This window comes from Parasteatoda tepidariorum, chromosome 4, assembly GCF_982258835.1.
Source record: "Parasteatoda tepidariorum strain Cologne lab strain chromosome 4, Ptep-v5.0, whole genome shotgun sequence".
Lineage (NCBI taxonomy): Eukaryota > Metazoa > Arthropoda > Arachnida > Araneae > Theridiidae > Parasteatoda > Parasteatoda tepidariorum.
In genome coordinates, this window is record NC_141758.1 from 19,722,286 (window position 1) to 19,745,645 (window position 23,360).

General features: G+C 33.1%; 1 protein-coding gene across 1 annotated transcript in view; it reads left to right on the top strand.

Moving 5' to 3' along the window:
- LOC107448960 (uncharacterized) overlaps positions 1 to 16,131 on the top strand; it is a 284,508-nt gene extending 268,377 nt beyond the window's left edge. Inside the window, exon 4 of the mRNA XM_043049811.3 lies at positions 15,813 to 16,131. Within this exon, the coding sequence (XP_042905745.2) occupies positions 15,813 to 15,898 (86 nt within the window). The 3' untranslated portion in view covers positions 15,899 to 16,131. The remainder of the gene's footprint in view (positions 1 to 15,812) is intronic.
- The last annotated feature ends 7,229 nt before the right edge of the window (positions 16,132 to 23,360 follow it).

Genomic DNA, 23,360 nt, shown 5'->3' on the forward strand with positions numbered 1-23,360 from the left:
AAGACTGGTAGTAAAACCATTTCAGTTATAGCTAGTTTTGGAGAGGAGTTTACTTATTCTTTTTTAAATTTTTCAACAATATCTACTTTATCTTGGAAAAGAAGCAGTTTTATATATATGCCAGAATTATTAAAGAAATCTTGATAGTTACAGATATTTCATTTTTTTCGAAAAAAATGCTGGAATGAAATGTTTTACGTACCAGGTTTTTCTCTTTTCCGTCTTGCTATATAAGGGCTTTCACCCATGATTGGAGTAGAGAATGAATTGTGGTTAGATGATCATTCAGATGGGGAGACCCCATTAAGTAAAGTTTGAAGCAAGCTGTGATCGGCTCGTGGAAAAGGCTTAGTCCTGGATGTTGGATTAGGCTTGGACTCCGGACAGGAGTGATTGCAGCATCGTCACTAGTTCGACGTTTTGAAGGAGCTTTTGCATCTCTTTAAAGCATGGGTGAAAGCCCTTATATAGCAAGACGGAAAAGAGAAAAACCTGGTACGTAAAACATTTCATTTCAGCATTTTTTTCGAAAAAAATGAAATATCTGTAACTATCAAGATTTCTTTTATAATTCTGGCATATATATAAAACTGCTTCTTTTCCAAGATAAAGTGGATATTGTTGAAAAATTTAAAAATAGAATAAGTAAACTCCTCCCCAAAACTAGCTATAACTGAAATGGTTTTACTACCAGCCTTTCCTCTTTTCCGTCTCGCTTTCACCCCTGCTTTAAAGATGTGGAGAAGTCTAGTGACCTTGGTTGTTCACTGCAGCCAGTGAAGCAGGCAGGATGGTGGCATGTGAAATATGCAACAAATTTGCATTTTATATGACACTTTAAATTTCTGATGCGTAGTGGTGAAAAAATTATTAAAGATTAAAAATACAAAACTAAATATTAATTAAACTTCGTTACCACTAGAAAATATATTTTTGCAAAACGGAGCAAGTTGGCATCGCTGGGTACAATGCATATGATTAAAAATTTTCTCGTCTGTAACAAATTGTTGATCATCATATGTTCAGCTGCATCATTTGGATTAATACAGATATTATTATACTTTAAAGACATTTACCTGAACTGAAATGTTCTCTTCAATAACTTCAACTTACTTTCCATCCTGTCCCACAGACTTCACACAGTGTCCCATTTATCAACGATTAATAGATAAAAAGTCGTAAATGTTCTCAGACACCTTAAGGAGCTTTAAATGACCTCAGAGTTACGATTTATGCTAATGCAAAAGTATGAGTTAATAGCCTTAGATAAACTCAGACTACAAGCAACAGATTTATGCTAATGCCGATGCATGTATAAAGACTCGTAAGTGACCTCAGACTCCGAGTTACAGATTTATGCTATGCCAACGTATTAGTAAAGAGCCTTAAGTGACCTCAGACAACTAAAACAGATCGGAAAGTGTCCGATTGTCCTTTGGCAAATCCGTCATTTATTCTAAAAGGAATAAAAATCTGAAAAGTGATTAGAATTTTTTTTCCACACTACCACTACACCGGGGTTGGCAAAAAGTGGTGGACAGAACTGACATCACACTTAACCACGCCCCTTTTTGTCTTCAACGCTATTTAAATAATAACTTGCATCTTGATGTTATAGAAATGGCCTTTTGAGTACCTGATTAACGATTTTTAATTGAGAAAACTATCAATTTCAAGAATAGGTTAATTCCCTACTTCCCTACTACACTATAGCCGCATTGTCTCATTACAGGTTTAATAACAGAATGTTATATAGCCATCGATTAGACAGTCAGTTATAGTGTCAGCTTCGAGTTTCGCTGCAAATCATTAGTGTAATTTATGATTCAGGCTAACTCTTGACTTACCCCAGAGTTTATTGTTGACTAATGTGTTTTAGAAACCGAGAAATACTCTGGATACTTATAGATTTGAGGAAAAACAGAAAAATTCGTAAAAATGACGAATATTTGAGACGAATATTTTGTGAGCGTTGTAGCCGATATTAAATTCAAACTATCGTTTCAATTCCTTTATTTCTAAACCATACTTCACTTAGATAAAATGCATAGCCCACTAGTTCGGGGCTTTTTAGAGCTGAATCCTTATAATATTAATCCTGTTCATAATTAATTGTTTCAGGTTAAAAAAATTTTCGTTGCCTTTTTTATACAAGATATTTTAAAAAATAACTTAATCAAATATCTTTAAATAATCTAGCATTGTTTCTACCACTTTTAATTTATAAAAATATTAATTATAATACAAAAAAAATTGTCCTTAAATCCTTTTATACGATTAAAAATATGAAGAAAAAAAAATTTACCCCGACCCGCCTTTATTTAGGGCATACGGGTAAATGTTTATTAAAATCCAGAAAACAGTACGAACATAAAATACACATCAGACATGGCAACAGTCCATGAACATGGCGGGTGCAGAGCAGCAAAAGTCATGTAAGGTGATAAAACATTAAAACAGCAATATATTAAAAGTGTCAGTTAAAAGAACAATTTAAAAGATAGACGTGCAAAATTTACAAAAGAACAATATAGTATAACATTTTGAAACAGTACTTTTAAAACCAATTAAATAGTACACAAGTAATTACAATAAAATTGGACCAAGTAAAAGTAGAAGAGTTAATAAAAGGCATAGTAAAAGTTACAAAACTATACAATCAATAAAATTGAGACACCTAAGCTGGAACGAGCAAGTTCCGAGACGATTAAAGACCGTCCCCCCAATACATCCTCTAAAGTTTGTTTAATAATCTTTTTCATGATGTTTCTGCAAGTCAGGTTAGCACAGCATTGATGTTGACTAATATTTTTAAAGTTATTGCTTCGGAGTGAGAACAATTCATTAACAAGTGATCACTAGATTGATATTCACCACAGTAATTGCATTCTGGAGATTTGTGGAATAATTTACTTTGGTGTTCTCCAAACACTCCGTGGCCTGTTAAAAATTGATTGAGATAGAAGTTTGCTCGTAGTCTATTTAATTTCGGGTCTTTAAAAAATTTGAATGTCTGTCTCCATTTCTCGGAACTACGCCATTCCTGCCCCCAGCGCTTCATGCTTCAGCGCATTAATTTAACCTGAGTTTTAATTTGGGCGATGGAGCTTGGCACCACAAGGGTAATTTGGCAGAGATCGGTGGCTTTCTTAGCTGCTCGATCCGCCTCCTCGTTGCCTTGAGTACCTATATGAGCTTTAACCCAATTACAGAGTATATTAGATATCCATAATTGTTTAGTATTTTCAACAATTTTTGAGTTTGACACTGGGTTTTGTAAGGCTTGCAACGAGGAAAGCGAATCAGTATAGATAGTGGTGTCTGGATATTCTTTTTCAGAGAGCCAGAGAAAAGCATTATTAATTGCCACCAACTCTGCCATGTAAACACTACTATTGTTTGAGATCCTGGTGGAGGTTGCCTCGATTAAAGTACCGTGCATTTTAGTAACAATGCCGAAGCCAGTTTTATAATCTGTGGTATCACTAGTGGAGTCGGCAACCTCCATTCTTGATCCATCAGTAAAAATTTGTTGACCGCTGTTTGTTGGGAGTGATCTACCGTAGGGAACGGAAATAAGTTTTGATGGGTGAATCCTCGCTGGTGGACCGTCAGTATGTGCTGTGAGGAGAATATGCTGCATCTCTGAGTTAAAGTCGTTAAGTCTCCAATTCCACTTAAGTCTTTTAATGCAAGTGTCCTCCAAAATCTTAAGATGGATAGGTTTCACCCCCGCCAGTATCTGAACAGCTTCCGTGCTGGTTGTAGAGTAGGCCTTAGTGATGTTAATGAGTAAGATTCTCTGTATGGATTTAAGTTTTTCGTTGATTTTAACAGTATTGTGGTACCAGACACTGGTGGCGTTTAAAATGATTGGCTCCGTAGCCCGCAGGTAGATAAATTTAAGGATAGAAGGTTTTAGGCCCCAAGTTGCCCTGGTCACCCTTTTAATTAAGTTATTAAAGTTGCTGACTCTCTCTTTGATCTGGTTTAGATGTGAGATCCAGGTCAAACCTGGGTCGAGTACAACACCGAGATATTTAAGTTCTTGTACTTTTTTCACGGAATAATTATGATTTAGACTCATTTTAATATTTGGTTGTCTGCCAATTCTTTTTCTATTTCTTGGAAAAGTTTTGCATTTCGTTTTGGTGTCGCTAAATTTAAGTTTATTACTCTCGGCCCAGGCTGAGAGTTCAGCAAGGCAGTAGATGGCCACTTGATCGAAGCGATATAAAATTGGGTGTCTCAGTAAAAGCAATAAATCATCCGCGAAAGCTATTATGCGGCAATCATTGAGATTAAAATCATGGTAAACATTAAAATCAATACAATTAAAATAGCTAAAAACCTAATTAATGTATATCAGCCACAGCACCGGTCCAAGTGATGAGCCCTGTGGCACTCCCATAAAAATGGATTGCCTAAAAATGCAATTGCCCTCCTCGTCAATAAAAGTGACCACTCTCTGGCTAAGGAAGCCAAAAATAATTTTAACCAAATTATCAGGAAGTTCTAACCTGTTAATTTCAGATTTCAAGGTAGCCCAGTTAGCGTTATTAAATGCATTGCCAATGTCCAGAGCCACCCCAACACTATGTTTATTATCCAGCCGCGCTTCTTCAATAAATTTGACAACCTCCAAAAGAGAGTCATCAGTCCCTCTCCCGAAAAACTATAAGAAAAAAATTAAAAATATAAGAAAAAGCTTGCTTCTCCTGTATAAGTAGACGGAATCAAGAAACAGTGTGCTGATTATTGTATCCATTCCAGATAGATAAAGACAATAAACATAGAATTTAATAGGTTTTTACTTTCCCTTTATGTCTACGTTTTTAGATAAACTTTCCTCTTTTAACCATTGTTACTTCCGTTCTTGCGACTTAAAATATTCAGCGACAAATACCCGTGAGTGATAAGAATCGTTTATATAGATATTTTTATTTCAATACATAGATATCAGTTAATCCTTATTTCTATTTGAATTAATCGGTAAAAATATCAAACATTATAGTAATTAAATGGCATTTATTAAATAAATTCTCTATTACTCCTATAAAGTCAATTACTAACGTATGAACAGTAATAATTATTGATAGCCATTAATTAATAATTTCAAAAATTTGCTTAAAAAATTATACAGCGACAAATACCACTGACGGATGAGAATCGATTATATCGATATTTTTATTTTAATTTTATTTTATTTTATGACCGCCGTTGAACAGTCGACCCAATTTTTGGGTTTACGACTACTAATGTTCAACGCCGTAGCCTTGTAATTTTGAACCAATCCAGAAGACAAGGGAACTCCTGGATCGGTACCCCCAGAGGTATTGATTTGTTATGGAAACATGGAGGACTTTGAGATTCGACAGATTTAACGTGCATCAGTCACCATTTACTACACGGGGAGTCTTCGACCGGTGGGGACCGAACCCACGAACTCTTGGACATGGGCCCGGCACCCCACTGACCAGGCTATCCCGGCCTAGTAGCGACAATTTAATTTTACATAGATAAACTAGCAGCGTTACATTACAGCCTCAAAGGATGGACATCGACAATAGCAGTACAATATAAAATAGCTAGTCACGTCACAGGTATTTTTTTTATTATTTTATTTATTTATTAATTTTTTTATATTTTAATTTGTCGATATCTATTAGTCAATATTTTTTTTCCTCATTAAATCGGCAGAAATAAACATTACTAGTGGGCTGCGCCCCCTGCTCGCTAACGCTCGCCAACCCCCGAAAATTGCTGCGCAATCTTTTATGGTTTGCTTCGCAAACCAAGCTCGCTTCGCTCGCTACTACCTTACGTGCATTGCAAATGCAAAAAATTCTAAGAATTCAAAACATTCATTCAAATTCATATAACAACTTTTTTTTTTAAAAAAAATTCATCTTTTTAGTAAATACTAAGTCATTAAAATAAATTTGAATTCAAATAAATGACATATAATTCGTTAAACCTATTAGAAATGTGCTATAGTATAAAATCTTAAGATAAAATTTCTAAGACTGATATCTCTTTAAAAAGGTTAAAATTTTGGCTATAATTAAGTCTATTAAAAATTTAAATAAATGAATTGCAAAGGAAAAACCTGCATAAACAAATAAATTCTAGTAAAACAAATAAATTCGTGATATAAATCAAAAATTGTCAAATAAATTCGTAATATATAAATTCGAGAAAAAAAGCGCTTTCGACAAAATACTAAAATAGAGATCTATCGACAAAGACTACTCACTTCTGCCTAGCTTATGCTCTCTCTGGTTATTTCAGTTTCCGTTTTTAAAAGTGCTATATGTTTAGTCACCTCAGCTAGATTTGGCATGTGACATTTTTAGCCACAAACATTGGTCGATTTTCTAGCAATGCCATTCGGGGAGTTGTAATGAGGCTTTTTTTTTGTCGCCGTGTAAGAGAAATATATATATATAGATTGTAATTTACTGACATTTATAAATAAATTTTCTATAAGTCAATTACTAACGTTTGAAAAAGAATATTTTTAATTATAACAGTTAGTAATTAAAAAATAATTAATAGTTATCAATACCAATAATTATTTTTAATTAGTAATTCAAAAACAAGTTATTAAAAATAATTATTAAGTATAGTAATTCAAAAAAAATTTTAAAAAATGTGCAGCGACAAATACCAGTGACTGATTGAGAATATATTAAATAGATATTTTTATTTCAATTTATTGATGCCTGGGATCCAATTTTTTTTTAATTAATCATCAAATATAAACATTATTGAGATTAATTGACATTTATAAATAAATCCTTTCAAAGTCAAATACTAACTTATGAACAAACATTTTTTTAATGACTGATAGGAATTAATTAGTTGTTAAGAAAGCGTAATAAAAAATGTATAGCGACGAATACCAGTGATTGTTGAGAAAAGATTAAAAAGATATCTTTATTTTAATTTATCTATCTTTAATTTATCTATTTATTTTAATTATTAACTAATAGTTTTATTTGAATTAATAAGGACATATCAAACATGGTTGTAATCAACTGACATTTATTAATTAATCATCAATTACAAACTTGCGAACAGTAATTTTTAAATTTAATATTTGATAGCTATTAATTGGTAATTCAAAAAATTTATTGAGAACACCATAGTAAACTACTCGCACTCTTCCAATTTCTTGATTAATTCCTTTTTGCTATCGAATAAAAAATTTAAAAAAATGTTTCAATTAAAAAAATTTAAAAAAAAGTTTTTTTCCCAATAAAGTACAAATCTAATTTCAAAAATCTGATATCTTTTACTCGTAGTGCTTAATTTATTATATTTCATTTATTTATTTTAGTTTATTTATTATTTTATTTATTTCATTAAATTTATTTTATTTATTTATTATTTTATTTATTTACTTATTTTATTAATTAATTTATTTCATTAAATTTATTTTATTTATTTACTTATTTTATTAATTAATTTATTTTAATTATTTTAAATATAAATGTTAGTAACTCAAGTATAGATGGCAACACTAAATCAAAAGAAGTTTATTGCCATGTTTTTTGCAAACAAAAAAAATAAAAATAAACAAGGTTTTAACGTTGTTTTTCGGAGCACCGTCGCCAAGAAAAATGAAAAGTCGCCAAGGAAATTTTAAGTGTCTTACACTTGAAGCAACGTGATGATTTTATACTATATCTATCATCTTACCATTAAAGATAATCCAGGCTTTAAAACAGACAAATAAATTAAATATTTTATAAATTATAAAAGCGACATTTTTCCACCTGAGGAAAGTTATGAAAATCATTGCCTTATTCTCAGTTTTCAAGAATTTTCGTGAGTCCAGGTAATGCAGCAATGGAGTAAGTTTTTAAAAATTAAAAAATTAGACTACAAATGCTTTTAATTTTCACGAAACTATGACTTTTCACTATATTAACGTTTTGCGCCATTTTCAAACTAAGCTTAGACAGCGCTGGCTTTAGATAGGCTAAACTTGTCCCAACAGTCGCGAGTAACAGTTACAAACTCACAGCAGTTATAAAAAAATCGCATATTATTCTCAGAAAAGCACCATTTCCTAAGACGACGTAGCCTTCGAAAAAAGGGCCTTCAAGAAAAGATTTTTTTTTAAAAAAAGCTTGTTTATTTTATTATTTTCTTTCTTCCATAGGTTAATCCTTTCGAATTGAAAGTATATATAGATAGAGAGCTTTATAAACATATTTCTTATTATTTCACCCATTCTTTGCACTAATTAAAGATTTAGCAGATCTACCTATTTATTTATTTATTTCATTCCAAGATGATTTTTAGGGGGGTGGGGAGAAGTTAGAAGATTACAAAAATAATTTTCATAATTTTAATCATTTTTAATTCATTTATTTATTTATTTTTTTCGTCATTTATTCCTTCCGAGAGGAAGTGAATGGTGAGTTATGAATATTTTATAATTAAAAGGTAATAGGAGCTTTTTTTTTTCATCTCGAAAACAAGCGATAATCGAAAAGGTTTTATTAACAATCTATCTCTTTCGTCTCAATTTCTGGCCTAAAGAGAGACTGAAAAAAAGGAGAAACAGGTGGTAAAATTATTTCAATTTATAGTTGATTTTCGTAAGGAGTAAAATAAACTCCGGTCGGCATTCACCTCTCAATAAAGTAGCCCTGGTTCGAGTCCCAGCAGCAGCTAGTTTATACCAATTCTGCACCCGGCTCGCACCAACTACTGCTCTGACGTAAAATATCCTCTGGTATCCAGATCATGGATTAAAATCCTTTTGCTGTCGGGCTAACCATCGGAGTTTTTCATGGGTTTCCTCTCCATGTAATGCAAATGCGGCTTAGTTCCACTAGAAAGTCCTCCATGAAGACTAGATTGAATCAATGCTTGATCCAGAAGTTACTTTATCCAGACGTTACTTAAGTTACTTTAATGGATCGGCTGTTCAACGCCGGTTGCAATATGAAATATTTCAAGTAGGTAGGTTGGTACTTTATTATACGTCACGCTAGTGCTGCACAACAGGCTATTGGCGACGGTCTGAGTAACCTCCCTGAGGATGAGCCGAAGACATACCATCGCAATTTTGATACTCTTCAGAGGGGATGGCTCCACTGTTTTTGGTAGCCCGGCAACCTGCGTGCGAAGTCGAGCACTTTACGATATAACAGTTTAAATAGGACCACTACCACAGTCCCTACGCATGCTGATCAAAGTAGTCACCCACCCACTTACTGACCGCAACAAGTGATAACAACTGTGTTTACCAGGGCTGCCAACTATCTACGTTTTTTGTAAAAATTTATTCTAGCGAAAGCATGTTTATATTTTAATGTATTATTTCTTATTCATTTAAATTTATTTTCGACACCACTACCTATAAATAATTTAAAATTTCATATGCAACGCCACTTTGTTCCTGCTGTTTCCTGGTCGTGAAGAAGCATTTAAATGTTGGCAAAATTATACCTAAAGTTCTGAAAGCTTTGGTTTTTAAATGTCTAACACTCTATAAAGCGTAGAAGTTGGCAGGCCTGGGCTTATACTTCGAATCAATTTGACTTTAACCGACCACAGAACTTCAAATATCTATCTTTACACTTTGCAAATAAAAAAATTCAAATCAGTATAAGTAAGCGGTTACTTATAAGTTCGTAAATGAAAGATCTGGTCTTCGTGGCTCCTGAAGTACCTTAGCGCCCCAAATTTTATGTTTTTAAACTGTTTCCTGAACTTAAAACTCCAAATAAATCTGTTAAAATCAAATGAAAAAAGAGGATTTTTCTTAATCTTTTTAGAACCTATGGTTTGAGAAAATGTTTTTCCTAATGTCAGCAAAAGTATTGTACTAATATTTTAGAAATCAACATTAAAAGAATTTTACACCCCCCCCCCCACATATCAAAAATATAAAATATCATATGGATCATTGCTCTGCAAATATTTTATAGCTGCAGATTTTCACAGCTGAGGAGCATTGGTTGTTTATATTTTAGATTGTATAAGTTATGTAAGTTGTACAAGTTATGTAAGTAAGTTGTAAGAAAGTATAAGTTAGTATAAGATCTTACTTTAATTTTATTTAAACACGCCCTAAAATTAAAATTCAAGTACATGCGAAGAAATCTTTAACCAAGGAATTTAAATTGTAAAAGTGAGGTACATGTTTAGGTGACAACTCTCAGCTTCTGTTAATGGAATTCTTGTTCATGGAAAGTTGTAGAAATCAGAGATAAATGCTTTACGATAAATAAAATGGAAACAATTTAAAGTTTCTAAAGGCCTATTTAGACGATCCAAGCTTTTGAATGAAGATTAGTCCCGCAGTGGACTGATCGTTAAGACACGGTTCCCAGCAGATCACCGAAGTCAAGCATCACTGGCTGCGGTCAGTGTGCGGGTGGGTGACCACTTGGATCAGTCTGCGTAGGGACCGCGGGTGTGCGGTAGTGGTCCTCGTTAAACTGTGCTACCGTAAAGTGCTCGACTTCGCGCGCAGGTCGTTGGGCTACCGAAGCGGGGGTGCCATCCCCTCCGCAGAGGATCAAAATTGTGATGGCATGTCTTCGGATCATCCTCCGGGATGTTTCCCAGACCGTCGCCAATAGCCCATTGTGCAGCTCTAGTGCGACGTAAATTAACAACAACAACAACAACAACTGAACGAAGATTGAATAAGATTGATTGAATAAAATTAATGGATGGATTTCGCTTTGAGCTTGGATCGTGTAAACAATCATCAAAGTTCTTGATCCAAATCCTTGGATGATAGTACAGCATGTTCTACTTTCCATACTTATTCCTTCCTTAACCAATCACCTTCTTAAGTTTTGTGACATCAACAAGCAGGCATCAGATTATGACAATTTATTATCCGTTTTCATATATATGGTCTATTTGTATGATTATGATTTTATTTGAATTTATTTAGTAATTTTAAATTCAAGCAAATATAATTTTATAATGCCGAATATGAACAATGCACAAGCGCAGGCCGACCAATCAGTGACATTTCGAAACTTGGATGGTGTCGACTAATCATCCAATTTCTTGGAGAGAGAAATTCCTCCAATTTTTCGGATTCAGGAAGGACCGTGTAAACAGGCATTTAGATCATTTGATTCCCTGCGCTGTACCAGTCTGAGGGTCGGAGACCACTAGTGTAGAATATTGGACATTGGATTGTTCTGATAAATATTTTATATACAATCTGTTTCAGAAACTTTGCCGAAATTCATTACCACCGAAAAGTATATGTAATATAAGCCTCAAATGTTGGCAGGTACGCATATGTTCTGATATTGTAGTGCAATTTTCTCTTTTAGAATGTATAAGATACTTATTTGACTTGAAATGATATTAGTCTCTGATTAGCAAATTTTAGCTGCCACATCCTTTGAAGGTTCTCATGTTGTGCCATGAAAACCTTTTATCGAACTTCTACGAGATCAAAGTTATCTTTGGTGCCAGTCGTGTATGAATCAACTTGGAACCACTTGGAATCGTCGATAAATCAGAAGAATACATGTTGTGTAACGACGATAATGAAAACGCAATTGTAGCTGACTGTGGCACATAAATGATTTAATCTTTTTAAGTGTTATTAGTATTTAGCCTTTACACTTCTTGTCTATTGTCTCCTGTTGCATTCGTAACGAATGTTTTTTCTGTTCCACAACTCATGATGACAACACATTATATGAAATAGCACTTCTAATTTAAAATACAACTTCAGCGGTTACTTCCTTATTCTCAAATTTTTTCCCTATCGATTTGAAATTCCTTGGAGTCTAGTTGTTAGACTACTGGGCCCATGTCGAAGAGGTCGTGGGTTCGATCTCCATCGGCTGAAGATTCCCCGTGTAGTAAATGATGACTGATGCTCGTTAAATCTGTGGAGTCTCAAAGTCATCCATGTTCCCATAACAAATCATACCTCTGGGGTTACTGATCCGGGAGTTTCGTTGTCTTGCCTTGTATTGGGTTCAAAAATACAAGGCTACGAAGTTGAACATTAGTAGTCATAAACCCGAAAATTGGGTAATTTTTAAAGGTTGCACATGAGGGATAGGAGATCTATTGTGGGCAGTTTTTATAATTATCCTCACGCTCATGTAAATCAATTATACTTCCTTATATTTGCTTGGGCTAGTATTGTGAATGATTACCTCATAAGCCCATATCTCTCCTCAACTGGTAGCTGTTATCGAATTTTTCAGGAAGTGGTTTTACAAGAATTGCTCCAAGAAGTGCCATCTGGGGCTCGCAAACAAGTATGAATCATCATGATGACGCGTCAGCCCATTTTTGTATGAAAGTCCGCAGTTACGATGCGCTGGATTGGGCGTGGAAGACCGTTCCAATGATTACAAGATTTAACGAGTGTTCATTTATTGTTCTAAAGGGCATTTAAGAAAACCTCACTTAAGAGACTTCAGTTGACTCCATTGAAAAGCTCATCGCTCGACTATTCAGGACCGCGCCGCGTGTGAAATACTCAAGTGTACTTTAAGTATGTTTACCAATCACACTACTAATGATACTAAGCTTGTCTTACGATCTGTGATAACAATTTTGAACATTTCACAGTGCTGACGTAAAATATCCTCAATAGTGGATGGATCATGTCATGAGTTAGATTCCCCTTGCCGAACCCTGTGAGGTTTCCGTGGTTTTTTCTGCATGCAACGCAAATGGGGATTAGTTCCATTAAAAAAGTCCTTCATGAGGGCTAGTTTGTCCCAATGCTTGATCCGGGAGTCCTTTGTCTTCTAAGTTGAGAGCAAAATTGCAATGACTAAGGAATTTAACATTGATCATAAACTCTTAATTGGGTCGACCGTTTAACGCCAATTTCCAGAAGACAAAAATAACAGTTTCATACTTCATTACTTTTAACACTATAATACTTTTTTCAGAAAGTGTTTTTCAAATATAGACCGATATCTATTGGATCATAAATGTGCCAATCAATTTGTTTTGACTTTGTTCTGTGTCATTGCCGGAAGACTTTTTATCGCAATTTAATTCCCCGTTTAACTGTGTTTTCCTCTTATATCTGCATACCGGAGAACGTTTTCTCCTATTAAAAAATTGTTTCACAGTGTCATTATTTTTATAACATTTGGCAGATAAAAGCACTAATGACATCACATGCTCTTTGAAATTTTTTTTAGTGATTATTAATTTTTTTAGTGAAAAAAAATCAATTGCTAATAGCTAACTTTCAGTTGATTTTTCTTAAATTTATTTTAACCCATGACTAAACACATAAAAAAACATTTTAACATATACTCGTGTCATTGCATAAAAAGTCATTAACTTTCGTTTTTTATGTTACACTTAAAAAAATTATCTTACCTTATTTATAAGCAACATGACAACTTTTGCTATAGTTAAAGAAACTGTTTTTCAGCAGTAGAAAAATTTAGGTTTTAAAGTATTATCTTGATTCCCTTGACCCACAACACCGAGTACCCGCGATACAAATGCTCGTAAAATCTGTAGATACTGAGAAATAAGCAGTGTTTTTGATTAAGAGCACTTCATGACAATTTTGTGAAAATAAAATGCTAAATTAATCAGTGTTACTCTAGATTTTAATTGAACAATGTAATTGTTAAAATACACTTAAAACTATTTCGGGATGGAAGCTCAGAACAATGTTTCAATAGCCATCAGTAGTCGGTTTTAATTTTCGTATATTTATTGCTTCTGAAAAATAAACTGAAATAAATTTATTAATTTGAATTCTGTCTAGGTAATTATAAATTACATTAAAGCTTTATATTTCGTAAAAAAAGTTTTTAAGTTGTAGACTTACGAGGAAATCAATCATTTTGCATCTAAGAATTTTCGATGCATAAATAATATTTTGAAATTGGCAAAAACTGGGTATCAGAATTGTAAATATGAAATTTACAAAATTTGAGAAAACTGACAAACAAGACATTATTTTATAGGACAGATATTAAAAAAAGATCGTACATGCGTAACCATATACGGAAAATGTGGAATACCATGCTTACGAAAAATGAAGAGCTTCCACTAAGGGCTACCATGCAACTTCGACGGAAACCTATTGTTAAATCTAAGTTGAAAAAAAAAACGATCATGATCAAATCTAAGTCACTGACGGGTCACATGTTAGAAATAACTTATTTTATAACCATCTATGAACAGCCGACCCTGTTTAGAGTTTGGTACTCCCAATGTTCAACTCCATAGCCTTCTAATTTTCAACAAAATGTAGAAGACAAGGGAACTCCTGGATCAAGCATTGGGAGAAATTTGGCATAGTGTAATACTTTTTGATGGAATTAACTCGTATTTGCGTTACATGAAGAGGAAGGCCACGAAAACCTTCTACGGTTAGACTGAGTGCAAGGGGACTCCAACACATGATCCGCCTATCATTAAGAATACTTTATGTCAGCACTATGGTTAAAGCGAGACGGGTGAGAAATTCATTTCCACCCCCCGTCACTGGTATTCGAACTCGGAGCACTTCATTGCGAGGCAAGCTTTCGATCCTCTGAGCCATCTGGGCTGAGTAATAATTTATTACACAAAGTCGATTTGTCTCAATATTTTTTTAAAGATGTCTAAAGTTGCGGCCCGTAGATGTAGTTACACGTTCAGTAACGATTGCGCATTAGTCGAAGAATATTCGAAAAAAAACTGGTTTAACAGCGATAAGTCCACTTGCAGAACCGATTCGCACCACCAAGTGTACCGATGCGTGTCATTACCACAACCCCAGGGGTTTTATAAACTCCAATTTTTCATGTAACCTAAAAGAAAAGTATTAAAAGTAGACGAACGAGTTGTCAAAGGAATAGATGTTATGAATATAGCTTAAAACCATATCTCTTACCTACATGTAGATTTTTGAATTACAATTCTGAATCAGCATGGTTATCGTAGACTATGAGAGCCGATGATAACCGCATCCCGTTCAGATCATATACTGAACGTTTCAAACCATCAACAATGAACCTCTGCATCTGTAACCTTGCTGATGCAGTGATGCTTCATGCAACGATTTTCAATAGGACACAACACTTACAGAGACTAAGCTCCCACACGTAAAAGTATGAAAGTTATCAATTCTAAGAAATAAATTATTGGCAGAAAGATAATAAACTTATGGAATTTATTACAAAAAAAATGAGACTGAGCAAGCTCCAACACCTCAAACCTACTCAGCATTAGAACTATTGCAAAGTCCTTGAACAAAAAGAATTTTCCATCAATGTGGACAATTAACAACTCCATCTCAATAGATAAGCAAACTTCGTTTTCTGTACGTTCCTCTGGTCAAGGCATGTTCTGTTGTAGAGCTCAATTCGTGACAGTCGTTGAGGGAGCTGCGTTGGTACAGTCTGCTAAGGCATCGCACACATCACTGGTAGAGAGATGTTGTGAGTTCACTTCTTTCAGCAACAACCGGCGTATATACGCAGCGAGGTGGGTTTTAAATATGTCGTACATGGAATTCATCTCGTCGTTTATTGTGTGTAAATATGGAGGGAATGATACCATTTCAGGGGTTATCCACGTCATCCGATCGCTGTCAAAACTGCAGGTCAAGTACGTGACTATGGTTGAATGAGGCACTGGATACATACAATATACATGAGTAGTCAAGAGTAAGAGAGTCTAAGCATGCCAATGAAATATATAACCAATATAAATCCTGACTTTTAGTTTCAGTTGTAATTATCTTAATTCATATCTTTACTCAGACTTTGTAATTTTAGTATAAGATTGCATATTTATATAAAAATTACTTTTTTTTCTCTTCCCACTAGCTCTTAAGCGGCCGATGTCATTTTTTGCCACTAGAGGGAAAAGGTTTGATGATTCTTCAAGTGAGCAAATCTCCAAACTGCCATAGAATTTATGTTTTTCCCCCACACAATTTCCGTGATAGATGACATGTCCTCTTTCATTTTATTTGGATCACACTTTAACTGTATCATTTCAGACACAAATGCCTTTTACAAGTTAATCTATATCTATTGTAACTCCGCGGATATGAAACAGACATAATGAAATATTGTATCATCTTTGACTAGCAGTGTATAATGTAAATGTAAGACTCTGAAATAAAAAATATGAGTTTAACAATTTATGACTACTTCTTTAATTTAATTTGATTTAAATTCTGTTTTTTTTTCTTTCAACCACAGGCTTACCCTCTAACACCTACTATTGAATTCCGTAGTTCAGAAAATATTTTTCCTACCAGGAAAGAAGATAATTGATATTTTACCTCATTGAAACGGGAGAGTCATACATGCATTCTCATGTCAGTGACAATTAGGATAAAAAAAAAGGTAGAAATGCTATATTTAACTATTTGTGGATATAGTTCCTCACCGTGATCTATCACCCCAACTTCAATCGCCAAGGTGCGAAATAGATTTTTTAAAAATAAATGTAGATGTTTGCAGGAAGGTGACTACGAGTTATTCCTTTCAAGTTGGTCCCTTTCTATAATTTTTTTTAAACTTCTTGTCGGTCACTGCCATTACCTCCTAGATCAGAAAGCCTCCACGCGGTTTTTTATAAGTAGTCTGCGCAGACTATTTAAAAAGTGAACCAGTTGTGCTCATGAATCCAAATTCTTTTCTAACATTACTTGAACTGGTGTTTCTTACAGAGTGCCTGCCCCATACCTGCCAACTTTCACTCTATTTGTGAATGGATTTTCAGAGTGGTTGTAAAACAATAAACGAAAAACAATCTGACTTCAAAAATATATTTATATTTTGATCCTGTTGAAATAAGCTTGTGCAAGGATTATTATGCTTTTATATATATTTATTGTAATAATTTATATGTAGTGGTGGTCAAACTCATTTATAATTATCATTATAATTCAAAAAGTTAATTGGAATAACATGAGTATTGCTACCACTTTAAATATTAAAATAAAATCTTCCGAAAAAACCGGAAGAGTTGAAAGGCACGCTGTCCGCGAAGCGAACAATTGACTCTTTGATATGAGCTTGAGTTCGTGGGAGCCTGTGATGTAGCCAATGTAATGCTTGATTTTCTAACGTAATTTGAGAAAAGTTAATCATATATATTGGTTAATTGAATCGGTACTGGTAGACAAGTAAATAAGATAAACCAATTATATTCAAAAATTAAACAAATTTTTAGATATATATTTGCAACCACTATCGAACTTTTACTAGATTTTGTATCAAATGCTTCGCTCGTAAACTTGTTTACCTTCATAGTGGTCTGATCGCACTACCTACAAAAAAAACTGCGTGGAGACATCAAGTTATAGGAGTCGTTGCCACTGCCCGGAAACTGCCAAAACTTTTCTCAGATTATTTTGCCACAGATCACGATGCGGAAATCTCCAGAACAGCGTTTTTTATGTTATGTTTAACTATAATTGAACTAAACTAATTTTTATAGCAGTTTATTCCTGAGCTACGAAATAATAATTTGCTTTATTGAATTCGCCACTACTTTTTCAAATTAAAAATTATAGTGCTTCTCTTTTCACAATCATGATTTGGATGTGTTAGATTCAAAGTGAAAGCAAAAATAATAAGTCTGTCAAATAAATCTGTCAAGCCATGCCCAAGGTGAAGCTAATGCTTTTTTATTGTTTGCCTCATCCACATTCTGATTCCATACGAATACATTTATGACTTGTCTTAGGGTTAAGAAATTGAACAAACCTATTTAAGGTGAAATAAAACTACAGACATATCCTTAAATAATATACTAATTTCAATTGCTTGAAAAAATTTCTGTTTTAATTCACTACCACTGATTAAAATATTTAGCAAATGCATTGAATGTACGAGGGGAAGCATATGCATAGCTGCCAACTCTTCCGGTTTTCCCGGAAGATTTTATTTTCATATTTAAAGTGCTAGCGAAATTCATGTTATTTCACTAAACTTTTTGAATTATATTTATAATTTTAAATCAGTTTGACCACCACTACATATAAATAATTACAGCAAATATATAAAAGCATATTTTTCCTTAAGACTGCGAATTTCAACCTGATTAAAATATAAATATATTTTTAAGGAAGATAGTTTTTCGTTAATTGTTTTACTACCACATGGAAAGTTCATTCTCGAAAAGAGTGAATGTTGGCAGGTATGCATATGGATTAGCTACCAACTTCTATAGGTCTTGAAAAAAACGTCTCTTAGTTGAACTTTTTACTGCATTAGGTTGAGAATTGCATCTGTGGTGGTTAACGAGTAAATAAGACAAACTAATCATATTAAAAAAAAAATTTAGGCATATATTTGGTACCAGTTTCTTATTTTTACGAGATTTTCAATTGAATGTCTCTTGCTTAGACCAATTTACCTTCTTAGTAGTCCGATAAGACAAGATCTACAGGTACTAAATCTACATGATCTACAAGAAACCGTGTGGAGAATTTTAGGAACAGGAGTCGTTGGTGGAGCTCTTTTGAAAGTTGGCATATTTAATTGAAAATCTTAAAATAGTTTGCAGTTCTGTACTGTTTTTTAAAGTATATTGTCGAATCCGGAGTAGTTGGTGTTTCTGGATAGGAGCACAGATTTGGGCCTCACAATTAACCCCTTTGGGACGCGTGATTCATAAAAGCATTCGTACAAATTCCGAATCAGGATGTAAATAAATAAAAAACGGTAACTTAAATGTAGGCGTTGCTAATTTGACAAACTTACTTTGCTTTTACTTTAAGTATTGTTAGTTTAATCATATATATAATCTATGATATTTCAATTTATACAATAATAATTTTATTTTGAACTAAAGTCATGGTGAATTAAATAAATCAATCAGTTATAACCCCGCCCACAAATAAGCTGCTAAGGAACTACTTTGGTTACCAGTTTTATCTTTTTACCCTGATTGATACGGTTTCATGCTGGCACGTATTTGTGACAGTCAGTGCGAATAAATAATAAAAATAATAATATTAATTAATAAATAAAAATATTAATAAATAATCATATTAATAAAAATTAATAAAAATATTAACTGGAATGATCATAGTAATAAAATAATTGCTAAAGCCTTCTGAATTTGCAATAAATCAAAATGTTTACTGGGTCCTTATCCAAAAATGTCACTCAAAAATAAACGTAATATTTAGTTAACTTATTTATTCCCTTCCTGAGGCAATATTAGTAATTTCAGACCAAAGCACTTAACGCGTTCTAAAGCAAATTACTAATAAAAATGAGTGATATTCCCGATTTTATCAGAAATAAGAACATACATAATATCTCTCAGAAACATTAATGACTCTTAATGCCTAACTTTTCAAAAAGCCCGAAATTTCTCAGCTGCTAACTACGATAAAATTTTTATAGCCGAAATGCTACAAGAAGACGTTAAAATTAGTCCCTTAGCACACTTTTTTAATTAGAGAGGTTATTTTATTTAAAATTTTATTAATTTATCACTAAACTGAGATTGTTTTGTATCAATTAACACTTGCATAAAATCACATTTGTCTGAAGAGGTTTAGTTCTGAGCCTGGGATCTATCAAGGTGAGGAAAGGAAAAGAAGTATTTTCAACAGTTCCAACCACAGAGTTCTGTTTTGATCTATTCGTTAAAGAAGGCTTGACTAAGGTTTTGAGATGATGAAAGATGTGAAATCAAATTTTGGTTCAGCACTTATTTTTCAACCTGGTATGCGGGTTTATTTTATTTTGTTATTCCGGTGTGGGCCGGAATAACCTTGTTGTTAGGGCACTGGACCCATGTCCAAGAAATGGTAGGTTCGATCCCCGCCGGCAACAGATTCCCCGTGTAGTAAATGGTGACTGACGCACGTTAAATCTGTCGAGTCACAAAGTCCTCCATGTTCTCATAACAAATCAATACCTCTGTGGGTACTGATCCAAAAGTTTCCTTGTCTTCTGGATTGGTCCAAAATTACAAGGTTATAGAGTTGAATATTAGTAGTCGTAAACCTAAAATTGGGTCGGTTGCTCAACGACGGTTATAATATACCATAATATTATTCCGGTGTGAGCTGGAACCCAAATAAATGAGTGAGATCTGGCAACTTGGCCGAGAAGAAAACAGAGATTCTCGTAGATTTACGGGTGCCTTTTTTGAGAGACAGAAGAATAGAACAGCTGTCCGTTTGACCGATATAGTGTTGGCAAAACTCTTTAAACGGAGCTCCAGCCTGTAGCTGGAATAAATTGTTAGTTTGGAATGGTAAATTGTCAATAAAAATTTAAACTTTTTGAGGGATTTGAGTTGGAGGTTGATATTTAATCACATTATCTTGAGAGGTATAGTTGGCGGTCATCCTTCTGTGCATAAATGGCAAAATGGTATAATTGGAGTCATTTTATCTAGTGGAAAGCTGGATGGAGGAAGATGTAAGTGATGGTAAGCAGAAGAAATTTGTTTGGAGGGAGATGTGTCGGAAGCAGAATTTTGTCGATGCCATTTATGTCGAGAAGCTAATGTACTCACCCCCACTTCTTTGAAAAGGAATGGAATGGGTACGAACTAGTATTCGAAGGTTTTGAACCCAAGGGATGGGTTTGTTGAAAATCTTGAAACTAAAAAATTATCTGCAATTCTGGAGATGCTAATGGTATTACTTTTTTTCTGGGACAATTTCAAAGTTCCAACCATTACACCATTTCTGAATTTGAGGAATGCAGGTTATTTGAAAATTCAAACTCGGGAGATTAAAATATTTATAGGAAAAAATAACTTTATGATTTTATATCAATTTTGTGCTAATGACAACCAAACCAAAATGAAAATTAATGTGGAAAACTGGATTTTACTATGTTATTTTCCAGATATTAAAAATGTAATGGCAACAAAGAAAAACTGCAACACCATCATTAAATTTTTATATGTAGTAAGATAAAATATATTCCTTGCTTTTAAAAATCAATAAATGAATTTCTTGCGACCATCACAACAATTTTGAAAAATAATTGTATATACTGAAATCTAATACACTCTTCACAATTTTTTCTAAAATTTTGTAAATTTAACCCGTTTAGTTCCGAATTTATAAATTGAAATCAAACAAAAATTGTTTTTATGGAAAAAGTGGTATAATATATTATCGAAATTAATTGGTTTTTCTACTGTTAAGGCATTCAAAAAGTCTTTGATAGATCATAAAGTACTTGTTCCTTAGAATTCTAGCTCCAATCAGAAATAACTAAATCATTGTGGTATCTGTTAATCCTTTAATTCACCCAGATAAATGAAAATACTGAAAAAAGTTACTCAATAGGGCGTGGCTCTAGCTGTCATTGGAAGAGTGAGAATATAAGAAAGATATCTGAAACTAAATTAATACTGATTTAAGGAGGAAAAACTTGCTATTTAATCTCTCAGTTTGAAAAATATGCGTTACCTTTGTTTATGAAGTATGGAGATGAATAATTTTAAACATATAAAACATGGCCAATATTCACAGAATTGAATAGGATTAGGAATGACACACAAATATTTTTTTTATCTAATACAGAGATGCCAACTTGCTCCGGACAGAAAAAATATATATTTTAAAGTGGTAGTTTATCAGTTGTGATTCTTGGTTTAATAAAATCAATTTAGCAGATTTTTATTCACCACTATTTCTAAATAATTTGTAAGATTATATAATTTATCACTTTATTTTATTTCTGTCGACTACTAGCAATGCTAATCAATCACTGCTTATTAGTCAATAATTATAAATAAAAAATAGATAATGCTTAATAATAATTTTATTTTTTATTTATTTATTTATTTTTTTCTTTCATTGTTTATGCTATTACCTGTCTGTGTTATCCTTGTTCTATCTTCTTTTCCACAATATTATTTAACTACTAACATTAAGTTTACTATCCCAAATAATTTTAATTTCAATGGCCTTTGATTCAGTTTGTAATCATATAATTTACGGAGGTGGCCTTTTTGGCCAGGTACTCCGGTGCACCAATTATTAGTTTTCGCAGTTATTTCAGTCGTGCGCAACCTTTTAAAAAGCAAGCAAAAATAGTCAAATATTCGAAAAATTTACTTTGTACAGTCAAACTCGTTTATAACGAGCTCGGATTTAACGAGAACTCGGATTTACAGAGGGAAACGAGAATATTTGGTTGGATGAATGTTAAGTCTATGGAACAGAAGTCGCTTTTAACGAGCAAGACCCGGTTTAAGCGAGCAATATTTTTCTGTCTTGCAATCCTTTTTTGAAAATGATAAGAAATGCGTGAAATAAAAAAAAAACCGCGAAATGAAACTTCAAAGTAAGCTAACAAACTACTATTTTAATACGCCGTCTCGTGTTGGCATTATTAAAAAGGAGTGTAATTTTCCTTATTCCGGAAATTTTATAAATTTACTTCGGGTTTATTACTGCTTTTGCTAAAGGATAATTGCTCTTTCTTTCTAAAAACTACTTTTTATTCCTCTGTATCTGATAAATAGCAGAAATTCTATCTTAAAAATTACCACAAAAATCCTCGACAACTATCGGTATCAAAAACAAATTATACACGGAAATTTGTGTTTTCATGATATTTTTGTTCTCCCGTAGTCACAATTACTTTCATTAATTACTTTCATGCCATTAATTACTTTCGATGCAGTTTAGTCGCTTAACACCACTAAAATTACGTTAGTAAATAATATATTTTAATAATATATTATAATATATAATATCATTCTTTATAATGAATAAGCATGTAGTTAGCCGGAAGATAGTAGTAAGCAAGTAGAGGATGAATCTATACAAAATGTGCGAGGCTCAAGAGAAAGCGAATAAATTGATATTTGAAACTAATATAGATCGTATTAACCTCTTCGAAACGGGAGAGTCATATAAACATTCTAAGGGCGACGACAATCAGGGAAAAAAAGCTGGTTGATAAACTACTTTTTTAGCAGTTTATTTGTGGGCGGGGTAATAAAAGCGTGGTTTATTATATAACCACTACTTAGTTCGAATTAAAAATTATATTGTCACACTTTTAACAAAAACAAGTACTCAGAGATTCCAACTACTCCGGTCACGCCAAAATAATTTTAAAAAAACGGTAAATAACTATGAAGTAAATTTTGCAAATATTTGACTATTTTTGCTTGCTTTTTAAAATATCTAGCGTAACATAAGTACTATGAAGTGGTGAATTATATAAGTATACGAATCATTTAGAAATAGTGGTGGATAAAAATCTACTCAATTGTATTTATTAAACCAAGAATCACAATTGGTAAACTACCAATATATATATTTGCTGTCCGAAGCAAGTTGGCATCTCTGAGTACATATATCTTCCCATTGTGCTTTAATTTTACATTTTCATGTACTTTTTAGCACTTGTAATTTTAGT